Genomic DNA, 21,355 nt, shown 5'->3' with positions numbered 1-21,355 from the left:
ACCTGTTGATAGAGGATAGACTGGGTTTTGATGATGAATGAATGTTTTAAATCACCAGTGTAATAGCCAAAATGAAACTTAACAAAATAATCACTGTCCTGGCCGAGATTCGATCTCAGGCCCCCACGCTTCACACGTGCGCACGTTACCGCTTAGCCAAAGAGAGGATCCCCGCTTTTCCTCTGGGCCACGCAGGCTTTTATACACCCCATTACACCAATTGTACATATTCTGGATGAGTGGAACCCAAAGTTAAATCTTTACCCTGGGATACATAGGAATCCCTGTACTTAGATGGATTTACATATCTGTTTCAGTAACTGTGTCATTATTAACCTTACTTTACTTGATATGTTTAATTGGATCATCTTTTTGCATCCCCACAGCTTAGTTCTTTCATGTGGTCATGTCATGAAGTTGGGGAAGAGCTGCCAGAACTTGGTAAAGGAACTTCAGACCCTCCACACAGCAGGGAGGAATATGAAACAGGACAAGGACGGACAGAGGGAGGATGCTGGGGGGAAGGTCCAGCCTGGATGACAAACTCCATGCCAGATTTTACTGTCAGTGTTGATTTATTCAGAACTCCTTATACAACATATAGGATTGAGATTATTGTAAGTATCCCAGTATTAATTTTGTGGATGAGTAAATGTCACTTATTAGTTCTGTTTGCCTGGTGTATGTGATGCACATTAAAAATAATGCAGATAATTAGTCATTTTCTTGGGTGGTTCAATTGTAATAATTCTCCATCTCTTCCAATTATAGGCCAAACATTTAGTCTTTCTTTCATTATTCATATCCATAGGTTGTAAGCAAGGATGGTCGAAAGGGTTCAGCAAGTGTAGAGGTAGAGGTGGTGGAAGGTGCTCCTCCATCCTTAGTATCAGCTTGTGCCCCCGCCTGGATGTGCCGACAAGTGGAAGGAGCTCAGTTGGTCAACCCACAAAAGCTCATCTTGCAGAGTGGTTGCCAAGTAGAGGTATGTAAGTGATAAGTTACTAGGTTTTGCTTTCTGAATAGCCTTCATAGCTTCTGTTGTATTTGACAGCTGTTTTTTAAGTATGACATTACTTTCGCTAATTTTTCTGAGACGAGTTGAAGAGCAGAAATACGTCAAGCCCATTCACAGCCATTCAGGTCAGTTGTAGTCTTTTCATTCTACATCATTCTGCCCATATTCAGACTCAGGTAAATTATTTCAGGCATATTCCAGTTAATTTAGGTTCATTTTAAACCCTTTAGGTCATTTCAGGTTCATACCATCTCAGATCAGAATACTGTATTATGATTTAGGACATACTTATGAATGTATGTATCAGATCAAGAAACAGCATTTACTGATGTTTCAGAGTTTCAAGTAGGAATGCCAGTTGAAATACAAGAATTGGCAATAACTTTCTTTTTGTATTAATGGTCTTCAGCCCATTAGTGAGAAAGACATAAATGTACTTATTTATGGCAAAAGGGACACAGGTCTTAGGATATGGGGTTTCTAGGTCAGACACACTGGAAAGATAAAATGAATTGGAAAGGTAAGAAAGATGAGAATTATCAAGATTTCTTTTTGTTTCCAGCATACTTAAACTACAGCTAAATATGTGTTGCATCCAGTGGTATAACTTTTGTCTGAAAATGTGTGAGAATTTGATCTAGAGAGGTATGAAAATCAAGTATTGAAGGAGTGTTATCCCAGATTAATTTTTCCCTAGTGAAGTTAATTTTTTTAATGCAAATTGTGTCAATACATGGGTATTGCTGGTCTAAGAAATTGTGTAAGAGGAGAATAAAATGTACAGTGAATTGTATCGATAAAATAGCATGCATTATATCAGCTTTATTCTTGAATCTAGTGACAATAGTTAGTTTATAGGAGAATATTTCCAGAGTGGAGGAGTTAGATATGGTAGGTCTGCATGAACTCATCCTGTACCATGGCACTCTATTATGCTGTATTAAGTTGTTTGGAAGTAGCATGGATGCTGTGTACTAAAAAGTATATAATTGAGTTTCAGGGATTACAAAAAGTAACTACTCACTGCTTCACATCTGCAAAGCTGTAACCCTTATTTTTTTGTGCAGGCTGGAGAGGAGAGTGTTGGAGAGGATGGTTGTGGGGAGGTACCACTTCAGTACACCTGGAATGTAGCAGGTGTGAAAGCCAGCCAGGCACAATCACTCAACATAACAAATGTGGCAGTAGGTGTGTAAAATTGAGTTTACATCATATGAATTCTGATAAAAACGGTGACAACCTGTACCTGTATTTTCCTTAGACACATATGGATCTGTCAATACTGTTAGCCTGAGGACATATTTTATATTTTATTGTTGGTGTCTCCTTATGATTTCATTCAGCTTTAGACTAGACTTTTAAAAACTACAGTAAACTCTTAATTATCTATCATCACAATATCTGTCCCAGTGCAATATCTGGCACCAAAACGGGATGACTGGCAGTTCTGTGCAGTATCCGGCATGAGGTGTATCAGCAGACTAATAGTCATTAGCCAACCTGCACTGTGTTACTGTACTGTATCAATAATTTATTGTATATTATGCTTAGTTTTCATCTTTTACTAATGAGAAAGTTTTTAGGATAGAGGATTGAGAAGGATAGTAACTCAGTATCTGGCTCATCATCAGATGTTGAGCTGATAGGGGGTACTATGCAATATCTAGCATTTCATGTTATTCGGCGCTGGGCTTGACTGAATTACAGTGGATAATTGAGAGTTTACTGTAGAGCTTTTATAAATCAGCTGGTTTTTCTAAGCTACATAAAATTGTATAATAGATGCAAGAATAATGACAAAAAGGATGTTATTGTAGCAGAAAGACTTAGGTGGTACATCATTTTAGGAACACCCTATCATGCGCCATTTTATTTCATATGGAATGCAGTACTGAATAATACCTTTCCATTCATCATCCAATCCTTTAATGCCCCATTAGGAGTGTAGGGGGTTTGGGTTAGACTCTTTAGTCCAGACATTTAAGGCAAAACTGACAAACCGCTCACCCCTAAATGCATTGTGTGACCAGTAAACTCCAATTACCCCCTGGATTTAAGCTCTCAGTGGCCAATCCTGCTTGGAACTGTTTGACTCACTACATCATCAGGCATCAGTTGGTTATATGGAGGCCATCCAAGGTAGTACAATAAATTGTTTCCTGAATTACAGGAAACCATTGTTTCCTGAATAGAAACCATTTGGCTTTGTCACTCAGTGTAGAGTGAACCAGAAAGGGCAGCATTGTATGGAGTGAGTGACTAGTGAGCGCTTGCACCTGCCACACATTAAAAAATGCCATGGTTAATATCAGCACTTGTATTGTTGTGGCCCTCATAAATCAGAGTACATTGCCTGTTTCAGAATATTCTGTGGGGTAAGGGGTGCTTTATTTTGGGAAGGGATTTTACTTTGAGAATACTGATGTGTAAATTTAACAATATGAAATAAGACACACTCTTTACTTAATTTTCTCATTAGTACTGGAATTCTGTAACCATTTATGCAAGTAAAAACTTGATAGACAAGGTATATGGAACGTATTAAGAATATATGGAGTGGAGGGGAAATTGTTGAGTGCTGCGAAGAGTTTGTACGAAGGAGCTAGGGCTACGGTGTGAGTGGATGGTGAGCTGAGAGAGTTCTTTGATATCAATGTGGGACCGAAACAAGGTTGTGTGATGTCTCTGTGGCTGTTTAATACATACATGGATGGGGTTTTAAAGGAGGTGCAAGGTAGGGCAGTGGATGTAGGGTTGGCAGAATAAGGAAATGTTTTGGAAGGAAATGAAAGGGTGGGAAAGGGAGAGTCTGGGATGGAAGAGCAAGTAAAAGCAGAGAATGGAAGGATGTTAATTGAGATGGATGCAGTAAGGAAGAGGTGGGCAAAGTATTTTGAAAGATTGTTAAATGTAGAGGAGGAAAGGGAGGTGAGATTGTGACAGATGGAAGGGTGCAAGGAATAAATGTATTGGGAGAGTTGAATGATTCTTTGATCATGATGCAGGAAGCACAGGAGGCAGTAAAGGAGATGAAAACAGGGAAGGCTGCAGGTATGGATGGTTACAAAATTCAGACCAAAAAAGACCTGGGAATGGATCACAGTATGACCTCAGGGATAAATTACTGAATAGGGAAACTGCTAGATACTGAGCAGCACAGAGAGCCACCATTAGGTGACCAAGGCCAATAAATGCAAGCATGTTCAGACTATTATAAAAAAAAGCAAAATGATTTGTGAGGTGAGCTTTCTTTAGTGACTGATTTAATAGTATGATAATAACCCTTATTTACAGTATCCAGGTTCTTGTCAAGAGACTCCATGGGGCCCTCTGTGACTTTATCTTCATGAAATTTATTGTATAATACCTATTTGATTGTAAGCTTCACACTATGAGTGCTATCTACATTTGTAAGCCTTCCTTTTTAGCACCATTACTAAGCCATTTAAATGTGTGTCCTCATTGTTCCCACCCAACTTGCTCTTTAAAACTTGTCACTGGTGCCCCTCCCAGAGAACTGTTTCACAGATTATGAGATTATTGAAGGTATTCTCTTTGGATAGGCACCTTGACTTGGTTCTGAATCTGCATGAACCTTCTCCTGCATCCAAATGTTTCTTCTAAATCAGCAGACTTTAGAATAAGTGAACCCTTTTTTGCAAACCCTAGGAATGTAATGCCCTCAAATAGTCCTCCCAGATGAGGAGGCCTTTCCCTCAGACTTCATGCTTCCTCATCTTCTCATGCCAACCTATGCAGTTGAATGCTGTAAATGAAAACAAACAGCTGACAGTTGACATGCACTAGATTACTAATCAATGTCTGGGTCTGTCTGAGCACAGCTGGTTACCAGGAGAAGGTCCAGAGGATGTAGGTGTCCATATTGATGTCAGTTAGTCAGTGTTTTTCCATTCCAAGTGAAACATGTTACACTATGCCATGGCAATGGCTCAGAAAGAGTACTTTAGTAGCTATAGACCACCACCTTCTTGGGCTTGCAAATGGAGAGTTTTATTCTAAAACCTATTATTATAAGTTTTCCTCAAAACACAGAAGAATCTGGCATTTTTGTAATACAGTATGCTGTAGAACTTTATTATATATGGTATGCACACATCAGCTGAATACTTTGTTTTTACATTGTGATGTGGTAATTGTTTCTGTACGATGCTAGCCTAAAAAAAATTGATTTCCCCTTCAAGGTATTAATCAACGAAAGCTAGCTCTCCTGGATGGTTTTTGGCAGAAGTATGGATCTCAGTTCCAGCTGTTTGATGTTCAAGTGACAGCTAAGCGACCAGGTGAAGTGGCCCAGGGTAAGTGGACAGGAGAGAATAGGAATACCAGACTAATGGAATATAAATACAAAATCAAGAAGGATATGTAAATGAAACAAAGCTAAATTATATGCCATAAGCATAATGAACTTGAAAAGGAGAAATAACAGAAATTTGATAGGGCAGACAAAATAATTTATGTGCAGATTTTGAGTGGAAATGGTAATAAACATGGAGAAAAGGAATAGTTAAAAAAAAAAAGTGAAGAGAAAGCAGCAAGAGGAATAAGCGTTACGCTGATGTAAATATAAGTGAGTGCTGTTAAAACTCTAATACAGTACTGTGCAAGCTTTAAAAATTTGTGGGATTTGGGAGAAATTACTCTGGATACCACCCACGTATTTCCCTTGTGCTCTGTATGGCAGGTGCTGGAGAGGGACATCTTTACGTGTTGGCACTTATATAACCAAGTGATGGAGCTGTCCAATTATACAGACATTTCCATCTCTTTCCAATCCCTGAAAAGAGAATGGTTGACTGGCATAGAAGGATAGCTTTGGACTGCAGTCCACTGGGCTCATGCTAAGATGAATCTTTGCTTGCAGTTTGTAGTACCTGTTCTACTGCTTTAGATACATAAAAAGAGAAAAGCACAGATGGTGGAAAGCCCCCACTTTATAATTGTCTAATAATGTGACAGCCCAATAGCAGAGCATTTGCAATGCAAACATTCTCATACTTTTAGCTGCTAAAATCTGATGATGTAATATTTTAAAAATTTTATTCTTGCTATCCCCAGACTGTTTTATTTAGTGATAGAGAAACTTCTTGAAATGGAAAGGTTAGCTATACCCTTCATTACCATAAGATGGCTCCTAGAGGCTGAATATAATCATCTGGAGGTAGCAAAGCTGAATCAGTAAAACAGGTCACTGGACTAAAAGGGTTAACATTATTGAGGAGTTAATAGTTTTACTGTATCATCTTTTTTCCTATTGGCTATATCTTCCTTTTTCTCTCTGATTTGTGCCATCAGTGAGGTCAGTGGCCTGTGTTCTTGGCCTCCACACCATGTAAATGTAGGAAGTTAAGATCAATAGCAAATTATAATTTATGGAAAGATTATCTCTGAACAGAGTCTGATTTGAAAACAAGAGGTTTGTGGTTGACAGTGAAGTAATAACTATGGTGGATAAAAGCTACCAGAGACTTCTATCTATCTATCTATCTATTGCCAGACGCCTCATTCCCGTTTGGGGTGGCCACAAACAAATCGCCTCCAAGTCGCCCTGTCCCCTGCCATTTCACTGCCCTGCTCCCAAATCACACACCCCTCTCTCATATACTTCTCCACCCGATCCCTCCATCTCATCCTCGGCCTCCCCCTCCCTCTTCTCCCCTCCACCTCACTCACATACACTCTCTTCGTCAGTCTTTCACCCTCCATCCTCTCCACATGGCCAAACCACCTCAGTGTGTTCCTCATAACGCTTCCCATCACATCCACATCCACACCACAACGCTCCTTTATATCCTCATTCGTCAGCCTGTCTCTCCATGACTCCACAGGTTCCTCTTAAATAACTCATTTCCACTGCTCTCACTCTTGACTTGTGTCCGTCCAACAACGTCCAAGCTTCACTTCCGTACGTTAGAGTTGGTATCACAATACTGTCATGTAGTAACTTTTTCACTTCCATGCTCACTTCCCTGTTTCTTATCACTGCATTCAAAGAACCAGCAACCTTTCTTCCCTTGCTGTACCCTTTCAAGCACTTCACCCTCCAAACCTCCATCCTTACTCATCACACTACCCAAGTGCTTAAACATACTCATATTTTCCAATTCCTCACCATCCAACCTCGCTGTACATTCACTGACTTCACCTCTCTCAAAGACCATCACTTTACTCTTACCTACATTCACCTTTAGATTCCGTTTCTTACACACTCTCCCAAACTCATTCACCAAGCCTTGCAGCTCCCCTTCGTCTTCACTCAACAACACAGTATCATCTGCAAACAACAGTACAGGGAGTTTCCAAACACTATCCTCTCTCACCAGGGCCACTCCAACATCCACTACCCTACCTTGTACCTCTTTTATTACCCCATCCATGTACAGATTGAACAACCATGGAGACATGACACATCCCTGTTTCAACCCAACTTTCAAAGAGAAAAATTCACTTAGTTCACCATCCACACGCACTGCAGCCTTCGCACCATCATACATACTCTTCACAGCATTCAACAACTTCTCATCTACTCCATATATTCTTAATACTTTCCACAATCCTTGTCTATCCACCTCGTCATATGCTTTCTCCAAATCCATGAAAGCCGCATACAACTTCTTTCCCTTCTCTAGAAACTTTTCCACTAAAGATCTAAAAATGAATATCTGATCTACACAACCTCTTCCCATCCTAAAGCCTCCTTGTTCTTCTCCAACTAATTTCTCTGTTCTTTCTCTAAGTCTGTCAATAAGTATCCTACCATACACTTTTCCTATTATACTAAGAAGACAAATGCCCCTATAATTACCACACACTTCTTTTTCCCCTTTTCCTTTGTACAAAGGAATAATTATACCTGACTTCCAATCCTCCGGGACTCTACCTTCCTCCCAGGCCGATCTGCACATCTTCCACATCCATTCTACTACTATCTCTCCCCCATGCTTCAGCATTTCACCACACACTCCATCAATTCCTGGAGCTTTCCCCGGTTTAACTTTCTTCATTGCTTCCACAGCTTCTATCCTACTGATTTCTTCCTGTCTTCTCACCTCCCTCCTTCTCCCAGCCATTCCCCAGCCACTTATACTCGCATTACTTCCATCCTCTATGTTCAACAATTCCTTAAAGTGTTCTTTCCATCTGCTCACTTTTTCTCCCTTCTCCACTAGTAATCAACCATTTTTATCTTTCATTCCCCTGCTAACTTCACTTCCACCCTGTCTTACTGTTTTCACCTCTTTCCAGAACATTTTCTTACAGTCCCTCCACTTTACACTCAAATTCCTTTCAAATTCCTCATCCACTCTCTTCTTACTCTCTCTTACTAATCTTTTCACCTCTCTCTTTCTTTCTACATATAACTCTCTCTTCCACCTCTCAACTTCTTCCCCACCCCTATTTCTCATCCATTCATTATATGCTTTCTTCTTTTGTGCCACAGCCTGTCTCACCTCTTCAGTCCACCATGCTGTTCCTTGCATCCCCCTCCGTCTTCTCTTCCTTCCACACACCACATCACATGCTGCACATATTTCTTCTGTAAATATCCTACACACACCTTCCACGTCTCCCATCTGCTCCAATTCATATTTGCCCAATCGTTCCTCCACTTCTCTCTTATACTCTGCCTTTTTCTCATCCTCTTGTAACCTTTCCACTCTCCTTGCAACTACTCCTTCCTCACATCTTTCCCTTCATCTATTCCTCCATCTTATTTGAATCCTAATTCTTGCCACCACCAAGTAGTGGTCAGAAAGTCCACTCCCCCAACCTCTATAAGCTCTTGCATCCATTACACATCTTCGCATCCTTTCATCCACACACACATAATCAGTCATTGCCTTCCTTTCATTCAGTTCACAACCCACCTTTCTCATCACCCGCCATGTATACCTGTGGATCATTTTATGCCTGAAGAGGGTATTGGCTATCACCAACCCCCTCCCAGCACAAATGTCCACTAAAGCACTCCCATTCTCATCTGTCTCAGCAGGCACACCCCACTCATCAACTATTCCATCCACCTTCACACTCCCAACTTTACCATTCATATCACCGATCAAAAACACTCTCATTCCTTCCAAACTTTTCCTTGCACACTTCTACATTTGTCCAGAACTCTTCTCTCACTCTTCTAGCACGATCTTGCGTTGGCGCATACTCACACACAATCGCCCACATTTGTATTCCATCTTTCAACTTTACCCACACAATCCTTGACCCAACTGATCCATACTGTCTTATGCTCTTCTTCCATCTTTTACTCACAACTATACATACTCCTTCCTTTGCCCTCTCATTCTCACCTACTCCTGCACATATACCCCATCCATACTCCCATTCTCTCACACTTTCTCCTCCCCATTTTGTTTCAGTTATTCCACATACATCCACTTTCACACCCTCAAGCACCTGGACAATCTCTCTCTCTTTCACCTCATCATTTGCTCCTCTTACATTCCATGTACCCGTTACCAAGTCCTTTGTCCGGTCCTAGGTTGTCTTACAAAGTAATTTTACTCATCTGAAATGTGCTTGTAAGAACATCACATAAATTTCATAATTGGCTACCTTTAGAGCACTCTGATTTAGCTACAAGAGACCCATCGTTGATAAAGGGTAATGCTTCTATTTTGACTACTACTACTTAGGCAGACTCCTATCTCCAAAAAGGTTTAATGAACCTGAAACTCTCATAGGGGAAAAAAACTGTCCTTAGTGGACCTCAGCTGACAGAAATGAGCCTGAAATGCTCAGACTAGGTCAGAACATATCTGAGTTAAGAGTTACTTAAATAATGATGATAATGATTGTAAAAGCATTCAGTGTTAGGTGACTATCTCCCTTAGGTGCCACCATCTCTTTGCAGAAGAACTTCTTTTGGGTGATATTAGAACTTTTCTTTTTCCTTTCAGGTTTGGCTCTTCAACGAATCAAAATCAATAAGTCTCCTACTGGAGGAAATTGCTGGACTGAACTTGTAGAAGAAGAGGATAAAGAATTGGTAGAGGTGGCAGAAAGTAAAGGAACACTTCCCATACTTACTGTTACTGCACTTACAGATTCAGTGTTTATCAAGTGTTCTGGGTGGCAAGACCCTGAAAACTTTTCAGTTGCCAGATACAGCTACTTTGGTGAGATGAAACATAAAAAAATTTACATTGTGTGTGTGTGTGTGTGTGTGTGTATTTACCTATTTGTAGTATACAGGAATTGAGCAATGCTCGTGTTGTCCTGTCTCCATATCCACATTTATCGAGTCTACCTTTACACACATGAATGTTTTTCTCATGCACCACCTCTTTGTCTAAGTCATTCCAAATATTTAAGTATTTACCTAATATACCTAATTGTGATATACGCGGAATGTACTATGCTCGTGGGTTTCCGTCGCTGTTCCTCAATAAGTCAAATTTAGCTTTAAACTCGTTTAAGTTTTTAGACTGGACGATCTCTTTGTCCAGGCTATTCCATAAGTCTATACTTCTGTACTATCCCATCCCGTATAAACAGGTCTTCTCTGTCAATTTTTTCTACTCCCATCCATGGTCTGAACACTGCAATCGTGTTGCTCCTCTCTCTCCTCTCTTCTAAGGGAGGCAGGTTTTTCCAGCCTCCTTGTATGACAGATCTGTCAGACTAGGGACCCTCTTGGTTGCTGTTCTTTGTATTGCCTGATGTGCCACCACTTTGCACCTGCTCCTTCCCAGCCTAGCCTAAATGGGTGGGAAAAGCAGCTGCCAGCATTCGTAACTGCGTTCTGAGTCACCCCACACGTTGGGAACAATCCAGTAGGCCTGCATCGTATGTCCCATGTAATGGATAGTATATGTTAAATGCAAAAAAAGTGTCCAATGGACCCAGAGTTGTCCGGAAAGTCTGTGTGTTTTTTTCCCATTTAACGATGGTATCCAGAGCATCTGATGTTTTGTCTGGCGGGCCCTCAAAGTGTCCATTAAATCTGATATCCGGTCTCGTGGGTTCCAATAAAACAAGTACCTGCTGTATTGTATGTGTTTGTGTTTATTATTTTAGATTGTTCTCTCTTCCATTCTACCCATTTAAATATGAAGAACTGTTATATAATGCACTAGCATTTGCACAACATTTCTGTGTTTCTTCTTTGTGAGCAGTGTGTGAAGATTGATGAAGGAAAGGTAGTGTTCCTTTAGTTTCATTCTTAAAGGCTTCATTATGCCTGCATGTGTCAGCCTTGGTTACCTAATGGTGGCTTTCCATGTTGCTTAATCTCTGGCAGCTTCCCTATTCAGTCCCTTATCCCTGAGGTCACACTCAGTGACCTCCTACCAGGTCTTTTTCAGTCAGCCGCTTGCAACCCTACTCCTAATATTGACAATTCTTACTTTCTGCACCCAGTTTTCATCCCCTATCCTCTCCACATGCCCAAACCATCTGTCTTCATTACCTCACCTCATCACAACACCTATACACTCCAGTCCCATCCTTCCTCTCAACTCTTCCATATTAAAGATGCTTGTAGAGAGCAATGTACACGTAACTGGTTCCTGAATGAGGAGTTTGACTGGAATAGGGAAGGTTTGGAGTCAGCAAATCCAATGTTTGCCCCTTGGCCTTTGATTGATGCTGCTACTGCGAGCAGGGCAGTCATCAGAATACAGCTGGAGAAGGCGATGAGTGTGTCTGGATTGGCTCCTGAGATGTTGTAGGCCTCAGGAGATATAGGAGTGGGTTTAGCTGCTGATTTGATAAACTTGATTGTATGTGAATGTGTTGTCCAGGCTGACTGGCTGAAAAATGTGATTGTAAATGTATAAAAAGGGAAGGATGATGCCCTGATATGGAAATTATAAAGACATAAAACTTTTGAAACAGACAGTGAATGTAATGGAAAGAGTCATGGAAGGTATAATAAGGGAAACAGTGAATACTGATAAGTTGGAGTTTGGGTTTATGTTAGACAAAGCAACCACTGATTCAATATTCAGTGTCTGACAGCTTCAGGAAAAATACATATGAAAAAAGAGGGAGCTGCACTGGTGCCTTTGAATCATGTAGCGAGTGATTTTCTGCTGAGGTGCATCATTTATTTTAATTAACAGTTCCATCCAACCGACCACAAGCTTGTTGATTTTGGTGTAGATTTCATACAGCTTCTCAGTGGGACATCTAGGTTGAGAATGGAATCCTTAAACTTGTCAGCTGACCCAAGTATGAGGATAAGATGCTTCCTGTGGAACCCTCCATCAAGATGTTTTCTGATACATCCTCCTGCAGCTGCTTTTTTTTTTTCTCTACCTCCTGCATGTTGTCCAACATCATTGATACAATACCTCAGAGCCAGCAAAATGTAGGATACTGTCTCTCATGCTGTCGCTGAAACTTTTCCTGGGATATGCATTGCCATCTCATCCATCTCTTGCAGTGTGCCTGAAAGCGTGCATGGCGAGACAACTGGGTAGATGTGTGGGTGTAACATCTGTCACTTTCCATCAGGCTGAAACAGAATTTACAACATAGTCTTTCAAGCTGTATCCCTTTCAAAACATCCTTTAGTGTTTTAGTGTTTGTGTTAACAACTTCCTCTGACATATCACTTACACTTATGCCACAGAAGTCCTCTTCATTCCAATGCACCCCACAGTCTGTATCCACACTCATGGCCTCATATGCAGCACCATAATAAAATTCTTTTAAAACTGCTTATCTCTTTCTGGTCCAGTGATTGTATCACACTTGTGGTGTTAGGTTGTAAGAAGGCCATTTGAACTGCAGGGTGGCAGTTCTTGAGATACTCTGGGTGGTCTGGGCAATTGTTGAATGCTAAAATCACTTTGAATGCCATATACAGTAATCACTCTAATATCCGGACGCCCAATATCCGAACATCCCCACCATCCGGACATAAGAATGTTTCATACTGTACTTTTTTCCATACTATACTTACCTCATTTCACTCTTTAATGTCCTTTATTGGTGTGAATAGGGTGTTAGGAGCTATGCATGTGCAGTAGGAAGGTGTTTTTCTGAGTTAGGCTAGGTTAGGGTCCATAAGTACCAGTCCAGGAGCCAGTCACCAGAATGTTTATTATTGTATGAACCTACTTCTAAACCCTCATTTTATGTTTCTTTTCATTTATTTCAGTCATTTATGTGCCTTATTGGTGTGATTTGGGTCTTAAATCGGTGCTATGCATGTCCAGAGGGAGTTGTATAGGTGTTTCTCTGAGTTAGGGTCCATAAGTACAAGTCCATAAGCTGGGGCCCAATATCCGGACAGAACCAATATCCGGACCTACCTATGGCTCTGTTACGTCGGATATTGGAGTGATTACTGTATATATATATATATATATATATATTCTTGACAGTATTTTTCAGTTGTCTTCACAAAGATATTGTCAGACCAGTTTGTTATGATGGAGGAAGGTGCCCACTCCTTATAACAGACCTCCCAGTGAACTCTCAACTGCTCCAAGTATGAATGAACTCCCAACCACTCCACATTCTCATCTTTTAGTGCTCAGGGACATCCTGCTCTGTGGATCACAAGTGGTTTCACAAGGCAGTCCCCAGTGGCACTGACACACAACAAATGTAAGCCAATCCTTGGGTGCCTTGTATCCTCAGGCTGATCTTGTCCTTCATTTGGAAGGTTGTAGAGGGGAGGCCATTTCCAGTACAGGCCTGTCTTGTCCTTGTTAAATATTTGTGACATGCTATAGCCACCCTCGTCCACAAGTTTCTTAAAGTCTGCTAGGTATGCCTCTGCTGCTTCACAGTCTGTGCCCTCTTCCTCACCTCATGTACTAGCATGCCTCAACTGTATCTGTGGACAAAAGTTCCAACACCAACCCTTCCTTGCGTTGAAAGATGGTGGTCTGTCTATGTTCATCACACACACACAACTGTGAAGTAAGTTTCTCTCACCTTGGCTCTTATAGCAGCAGTGTCAATGGGCATTCCTGCCTCTCTTTAAACACACATGTATTTCATCACAAGCTTCTCAATTTTTAGTAGCACTGGATATGCCACATAAAGCCACTTACCCATGTCTTGCTCACAACTCAGTCAAATAGCCTGCTCCACTTTATCTTTATTTAAGCACACAGTTCTAATAGTTGACTCCTTCATTCAGTACACACTGGCTGTGTCCACCACACATTTACCATTGTCTAATTGCTTCAGTATATCCTTCCCCCCACCCCCAAGACTTAATTGCATCTTTTTGCCCTTTTTCTCACACTGATGGCTTTCTGTTCCTTGGGCAGCATTGTAGTTCACATAGTACACTGCATTGGTAGCACCAGTAGGTGATTACACATGATTCTAGCATGCTTACAGGTCAGCATCTGGGGGGTGGAAGGGAAAGGTTGGGGTGTGGGTTGGGGAAGGACGCCAAGAGTGGTGTGCACGTGTTCCCAGGTCGTGATGTCAGTATCCCAAGGTCTGTGACCACTAGGTCTTTGCACAGGTATTTGAAATGTTGATCATGGCCTTTGGAACCACAGAAACTGTGAAAACTTGCTGTGTAAACACTGAACATGCAGTACTTGGGGTTACTGCATATATGGTGCATAGTGCAAATAACAAATGCCTATACAGTGTGCCCATTGCAGTTGTATTTTCAGAAATTACTAATTGTTCATATTGGTTCTCCTTGCCAGCCATTACAAGTGATGGTGAGAAACTGTCCCTGACATTCAGTACCAAAAGCTCTGCAAAGGTGATACTACCCTACAGACAACTAACACTTTGGGTGGGAGTCTCTGATCAACTGGATGCTGAAACTTTGTACCCAGTAGCCAGCATCTCTCCTCGCCTTCCCACACAATCCATCTTCAAGGATTACAAATCCAGGTATGACTTACTGTAATTCATGCCTACCAGGAGCAGTTGCTACATATATTAAGTTGCATAGATAATTTCTTTCAAAATAATTAACAGATAATAAACCCTTGATCATCCTATAGTTTTGTTCCTTTTACAGTGCATGTGAGTAAAGGGAGGTTTTACCTTTTTTTTTTTCTTCATAAAATGGTTGAAGTGTTCCTCTTATTTCAATGTAGTGGCAGGTGCTGGCAACCATCATCCACTTGCTTGACATATTGCAGCCTACTTCATCTTTGGGTGAATCTGCAGTGAATGACAAGTCTAATGTTTTCTATAACTCAAGAAACCATCTGTTACACTGGGTGGTAGCCATATAATCAAATGAGTGGGTGATGCAAAGCCTACTATTGTGCCCCTGTTAACTGGATGGAGAGAGACTAGAGTATTCCCCACCTTGAATGGAAGAGGTGGTGGGTTTGCCAGGGGGGAGGTGGAGTGGAGTTCCCTGGCTAAAAAAAATGAGAGCAGAGATCACACAGAGCATATGTGCAGCCAGATCGAGGGGAGAGGATAGGCTCAGCTGGGACACGAATGCTCAGTGGACCGTGACAACACCCTGCACAGACACGTGATAGCCATATCTCATTGGCTGGTGGAACCCACGCTATGACTATCACTGGCCACTTTATGTCTGTTCCCACTGTGTTATAACTCTGTTTTTCCACATTATGACTGTTTGAACCATAATTTGGGGCCTCCAGCCCCATTATCTCTATCGTCGTAGAGTAGTTCAGTTTTCAAAAAAACGGCCAGCTTCCTCCACCCGCATTACGTCTATCATTTTCGCATTGTGTCCATTTTTTGGCCTCAGATTTTTCCTCCCATGTTATGTGAGTTTCGTGCACTGGGATCACACGTTGTGCGAGCAGTAACTGCATATATATATATATATATATATATATATATATATATATATATATATATATATATATATATATATATATATATATATATATATATATATATATATATATATATATAAGATATGGGTAAAGCAGACATAAAACTGTGACATTAAAGAGGTTTAAATGAATAAAACATTGGAAAAACCTCACAATAATAAATCCAACTTGCATACTATAATCCCCCATGATCCCATTTATTCTACAAAGATGCTACCAAAGGGCATATACTTCTGTATAGAGATAAAGCAGACATAAAACACTAATAAGAGGTTTAAAGGAATAAAATTATTGAAAAAACTATCCACATGGGCAGCTTCAACTTTCAGGGACCCCTCTCTCAAGCAGTGCTACCTAACAGGGATGTTTCTTCCTCACAAGACACATCCTTGGTGCCACCTGTTTTCAACCACACAATGGGATTCCCTGCATGCAGAGCCTGCATATCTGGAGGGTCTACAGTACTCTATTGTAAAGTGTCTTATCAGTTATGCTGATGTTCCAAAATAAACAGTAATTTTCAATATCTTTTTATATGTATATCAGTCTACTTGAAAAAAAAATCCTTCGTTCAATTTAAATTGCTGGAAAACATGCAAAAGCAGTAGTAAATGTCATCAAACTGAGCTTTCTTCACAACCAAGCGTCCAAACTACAGTATTAAATAATCCTAATGACAATAAAGTATTCCGGTCAGCTCTCAGTTCTTTCAATAATAACTTTAACAAGTCATCTGTTTGCCAGAAATTCTGCCTAAGAGGGAGTCAGTCAGAATGTTCCTGTACTAGAAACTGACTCTCCAGAAACTGCTCCACTAAAGATACAGACTAGACAGTTTACCAAGCAACAAGGCTCTAGGTCCAAATGGAAATCCTCCAGTCATTTTGAAGAAGTGTTCCCCTGAACTTGCTCCTCTTCTAGCAAAATTATTCAGACTGTCCATACATACATTTTCATTTCCGAATTCTTGGAAAGAGGCAAATACCCACCCAGTTCCAAAGGAAGGAAGTTCCTCAGACCCCTCTGATTACAGACCAATAGCTTGCACATCTTCTTTTGGTAAAGTATTTGAGATTGTTATTAATAAGCACATTGTTAAACATCTTAAGTACTGTATGGTTTTTGCCATGAATGATCCACTGTTGATATACTTAATCTCTTGACTCATAGCATCCATCAATCAGTTGACCAGCATGGAGAAACCCATGCAGTAGCTCCTGATATTTCTAAAGCCTTTGACAGAGTGTGCTTTGTTCCCTTCTGTCCAAACTCCCTTGTTACGGCCTGTCATCTTTTGTTACACTGATTTCCTTGTATCTCAGCAGCAGAAAGATAAATGTAAAAGTAGATGATGTTTATTTCATTTTCCACTCAGTTAATGCTGGCATGCCACAGGGATAAGGCTTGGCTCCAACTCCAACCCTATTCCAGATTCATATTAATGATCTGTTGTCTGTCACCCATTATCCTATTCATTTATTGCAGATGACTCAGCGCTTCACAGTTCCTTCACATTTAAACACCCATTCACACAGTTTGATATCTCTAAAATAACTGGACAAGATGCAGAGCAAACGTATAAGAATTATTAATATCTCAGCAGTTACAAGTGAACTACTTCCTCTACAAGTAGGATGGAGTGTTGCCTTCCTTTCATTATTTTACGGATACTTTTCTGATTAGTGCTCAGATGAAGTTGGATCCATTGTGCCACCTCTCCATGCCTTCCCTTGTGCTACACAGACATCTGGTAACACATGACTGGATTGTCATGCTGCTATATTGCAGACTTCTGCCTATCAGAATTCTATTATTTTCTGACTGCTTCTCTTTGGAACTCATTCTCCCAGAATAGTTTCCGCCAAATGTCAACCTACAGCAGTTTAAGTCCAACTGTTATAGATTTTTTATTAATGGAGTACAACTGTAATCTTGTGTATGGATTTTTTTTTAATTTGTTTTTTCTATGTTCATCTTCTGTAAAAAAAAAATAAATAAATAAAATAATAATAATAATAATAATAATAATCCATTTATACTCTTTTCTCCAGAAATGTGCTAACCAAGGCAGTGAGTGCTCGAGATCAGTCCATGGTGGACATGCTGTTGAAAGCAGAGAAATCACTCAAAGGCCTCACTCTTCCAACAGAAGATTCTTATGAAGGTAGGATTTCCCCAGTGATGATTAAATTGACATTTTTATAATAATCTATAAAGTGCGTGAAAGGGTACAGAAGGAAAGGAAGGTTGTTGGTTCACTGAAAGCAGTGATGAGAAATAGGGAGGTGAGTATGGAAGTTAAGAAGTCCCTGCATGATAGTACTGTGATCCCCACCCTGAAGTATGAAGCAAGGCATGGACCTTGCAAGAGGAGAACAAGTCAAGAGTGAGAGCAGTGGAAATGAGTTACTTGAGAGGAGCATGTGGAGTGACATGGAGGGACAGGTTGATGAATGAAGAAGTGAAAGAATGTTGTGGGGTGGAGTTGGTTGTGATTGAGATGATTAGGAGAAATACACTGAGGTGGTTTGGACTTTTTGGAGAGAATGGAGGATGATAGACAAACTAAGAGGGGGTATGTAGGTGAGGTGGAGGGAGGGAGAGGGAGGGGAAGACTGAGGATGAGGTGATGGGATGGAGTTGAGAGGTATATGAGGGAGGAAGGAGTGAGTTGGGGGGAGAGTAGTCAAATGGTGGGTGACAGAGCGACTTAGAGGCATTTTGTCTGCGGCCACCCTTTGCGGGATTAGGGCGTCGGGCTATTGATAGATAGATAGATAGATAATAATCTAGAAGGATAGGTTGCCAGGTCAACCACTTTGTTGGTGAGCTGGCTGTAATGAAATTTACTGTACTATCTGTCTATCTATCTATCTATCTATCTGTCTATCTATCTATCTATCTATCTATCTATCTATCTGTCTGTTTGTTTGTCTGTCTATCTGTCTGTCAATCTATCTATCTATCTGTCTATCTACCTATCTGTCTATCTATCCATCCATCTGTCTGTTACCAGATGCTGTATTCCCATACGGGGTGGCCACAAACAAATCACCTCCATGTTTTTTTTTCTTTTTTTTTATGCAAAGAAGGAACCAAAGGCCAGGAGTCCACAGATTGTTCCCTCCAAGGAAAAACAAAAACAAGATAACAGAGCCAAATTCAAGATCCGTACATTTCAGGATGCCTGGACACACTGCATTTGAGAGACTGGAAATCATAGGCAGTAGGAAATATAGACAGAGGAAGACAGTTCCAGAGTTAACCTGCTGCATATATGAAGAACTAGGAATAACAGTTAATTCTTGCTTTAGAGAGTTGGACAGAGAAGGGATGAGAGTTTGTTGCTGGAAGTGTGTGATGCACCCATCATAGTGGTTGAGAGATACAAGCAGACAGTTCAGAGGAGCAGTGACCATTGAAGTAGTGATAGAAATGAGATAAAGATGCAACAGTGCGGTGAAGAGACAGAGGTTGAAGAGATCCAGTAAGGGGAGGAGAGCTAAAGAGACAAAAAGCCTTTGATTCCACCATGTTGAGAAGAGCTGTATGTGGTGAGCCTCCCCACACATGAGAGTTGTTCTCTATGCAGATGATCGAAGAATTTTTCATAGTAAGTAGAATAAGAGGATAAGTAAACAGCACAGATATATTTAGTCAGAGAACGACAGGAAAGCCAGAGCCAGAAGGTAGAGAATTCAGAAGATTCAAGTTCAGGAACATGAGAGCAAGATATGTTGTTGCGTACATATACACAACAACTGCTTTTGGCTTTGAAACGAATATAGATAAAGTGTTAGGAAGATACAGAGAATGGTTTGGTATCAGTCATCTCAGCCAGCTGAGTCTCAGTTAGGAAGAGAAGGTGAGGCTTAGAGGAGGAGAGGTGGTGCTCAACAGAGAGAAAATTCGAGGAAAGGCTGCGAATATTGCAGAAATGGAGAAGTGGGTCAGACAGTGGTTCCAGGCATCTCACTGGATTGTCACCAGGAGAGGGGTGGGCCATGTTGAGGAGAATTTATAGCATACTTTGCTGTGTAGTGATGATTGTTGAACTACAGTATTCCCACCATTTGTAATGTTTCTTGTCTCCAGTGATTATTAAACTGAAAGCTGGGCAATTGTTTGCCAAAAAAGGGTACCAAAGTTGAAAATCATTTCAGCATCATAGTGTATACCAGGAAATAATATACTTAAGAGTACATATAATGTTTTTGTAGCTTAGTAGAAACCTTTTGGAATGATGTGATTAGGTTGTTAAATTTTTAAAAAATACCATATCTTTGATCCTAGATGAGGGTGCAGTGGAGGATGAAAGTGCTGATCAGCAGAACAACAAGAACATGCTGAGTAGCTTGACTATGTTCTCAACTACTTCCATGGATGAGGTAATTCAGGTGAGTGTAACTAACATCAGCCCTTGCAAATAATGTACCCATTGGCATGTGCCTTTTTGGTGGTGATGGTTTTCAACTCGGTTTTTAAACAAGGAAACTTGCTAGAGAGACTAAGTGTATCTGAAGGTATCTGGGAGGAATCTGGGGATCCCTTCTGTGTTCATTTGTCATGGTGTCATACTGATCACAGATGGGTTCATCTTTAATTCACAATTATCTTCCCAGGTTACTGTAACTTACTCTTGCCTAATTACCGGTACACCAATCTTGGACATGGAAATGTATTGAGTTGTCCCTGACTTCATCATGCAGCCATCCACCTCTCTGATATATTATTCCTACCGTACTGTTTCACTTTTTATTGATGTAGTATCTTTCCTGCTGAACTAATTTACGTTTTATTGGCAATGGACTCACCTTCAAGGACTGGGGTTGAGCAACAACAACAACAACAAGTCTTTTGGTACAGTAGCCCTTAACAGTCCAAAACTAGTGTGTTAATGATGACTTCAGCATACATGAAATCTGTGTATCAGATCCCCTTGAACTCATTTTAATAAAGCTAATGTGTTGAACCATTCTCCGGCCAGACTACAACTTGCCTACAAAATACCCTCTGTAACCCCAACTGTAGTCCTTTTATCAGAACATTGCAACTGAAGCCTACCTGAATATCAGTCCTTGCTGCTGAGAGGCCTTCAGTAACAGGAGAGTTCAAGTAACAGAAAGTTGTAATGTATTTATTTCTACCCATATATAAGCTCATTAGCTGCAAGGGAAATTAACAGCTGAGTGTTAGTCTCAAATATTAACCCAATCTGGGAAGTAATTATCAGTTTGTGAAGTGCATTAATATAATATATATCTGAGACAGACCCAGACAACTTCAAAGTTCAGCTTTGATGAGCCAGTCCATCCCCAGATTCAAAAGTTTATGATGTCATTGTGTTGATGGAGATGTCAGAGTTTTGGGACATTTTATCAATTGTGATAGTTCATTGGTGTTCCAATGTGTAATATGCTGAGGTGTTCATACAACAAAGTATCATAACATCCACTCATTTCAGTCAAAAAATTACATAACCAGTAGTATTGTGTGGCAGTCATATATAAATGCTGCGAGGAAATCACCTTTTGTTCAGATTAGA

General features: G+C 40.5%; 1 protein-coding gene across 1 annotated transcript in view; it reads left to right on the top strand.

Moving 5' to 3' along the window:
* Nucleotides 1–21,355, top strand: part of LOC145391345 (uncharacterized) — a 107,492-nt gene that overhangs the window by 23,496 nt on the left and 62,641 nt on the right. Inside the window, exons 13-21 of the mRNA XM_080265944.1 lie at nucleotides 387–617; nucleotides 812–985; nucleotides 2,086–2,206; nucleotides 5,221–5,334; nucleotides 9,952–10,170; nucleotides 14,683–14,875; nucleotides 17,862–17,974; nucleotides 19,513–19,521; nucleotides 20,104–20,207. Of these exons, the coding sequence (XP_080122070.1) occupies nucleotides 387–617; nucleotides 812–985; nucleotides 2,086–2,206; nucleotides 5,221–5,334; nucleotides 9,952–10,170; nucleotides 14,683–14,875; nucleotides 17,862–17,974; nucleotides 19,513–19,521; nucleotides 20,104–20,207 (1,278 nt within the window). The remainder of the gene's footprint in view (nucleotides 1–386; nucleotides 618–811; nucleotides 986–2,085; nucleotides 2,207–5,220; nucleotides 5,335–9,951; nucleotides 10,171–14,682; nucleotides 14,876–17,861; nucleotides 17,975–19,512; nucleotides 19,522–20,103; nucleotides 20,208–21,355) is intronic.

Source organism: Coenobita brevimanus, chromosome 18 (genome assembly GCF_032717465.1).
Source record: "Coenobita brevimanus isolate Jiangsu-jjx chromosome 18, ASM3271746v2, whole genome shotgun sequence".
Lineage (NCBI taxonomy): Eukaryota > Metazoa > Arthropoda > Malacostraca > Decapoda > Coenobitidae > Coenobita > Coenobita brevimanus.
The sequence above is the reverse complement of the archived record's forward strand: the minus strand, read 5'-3'. Positions and strand labels throughout refer to the sequence as shown.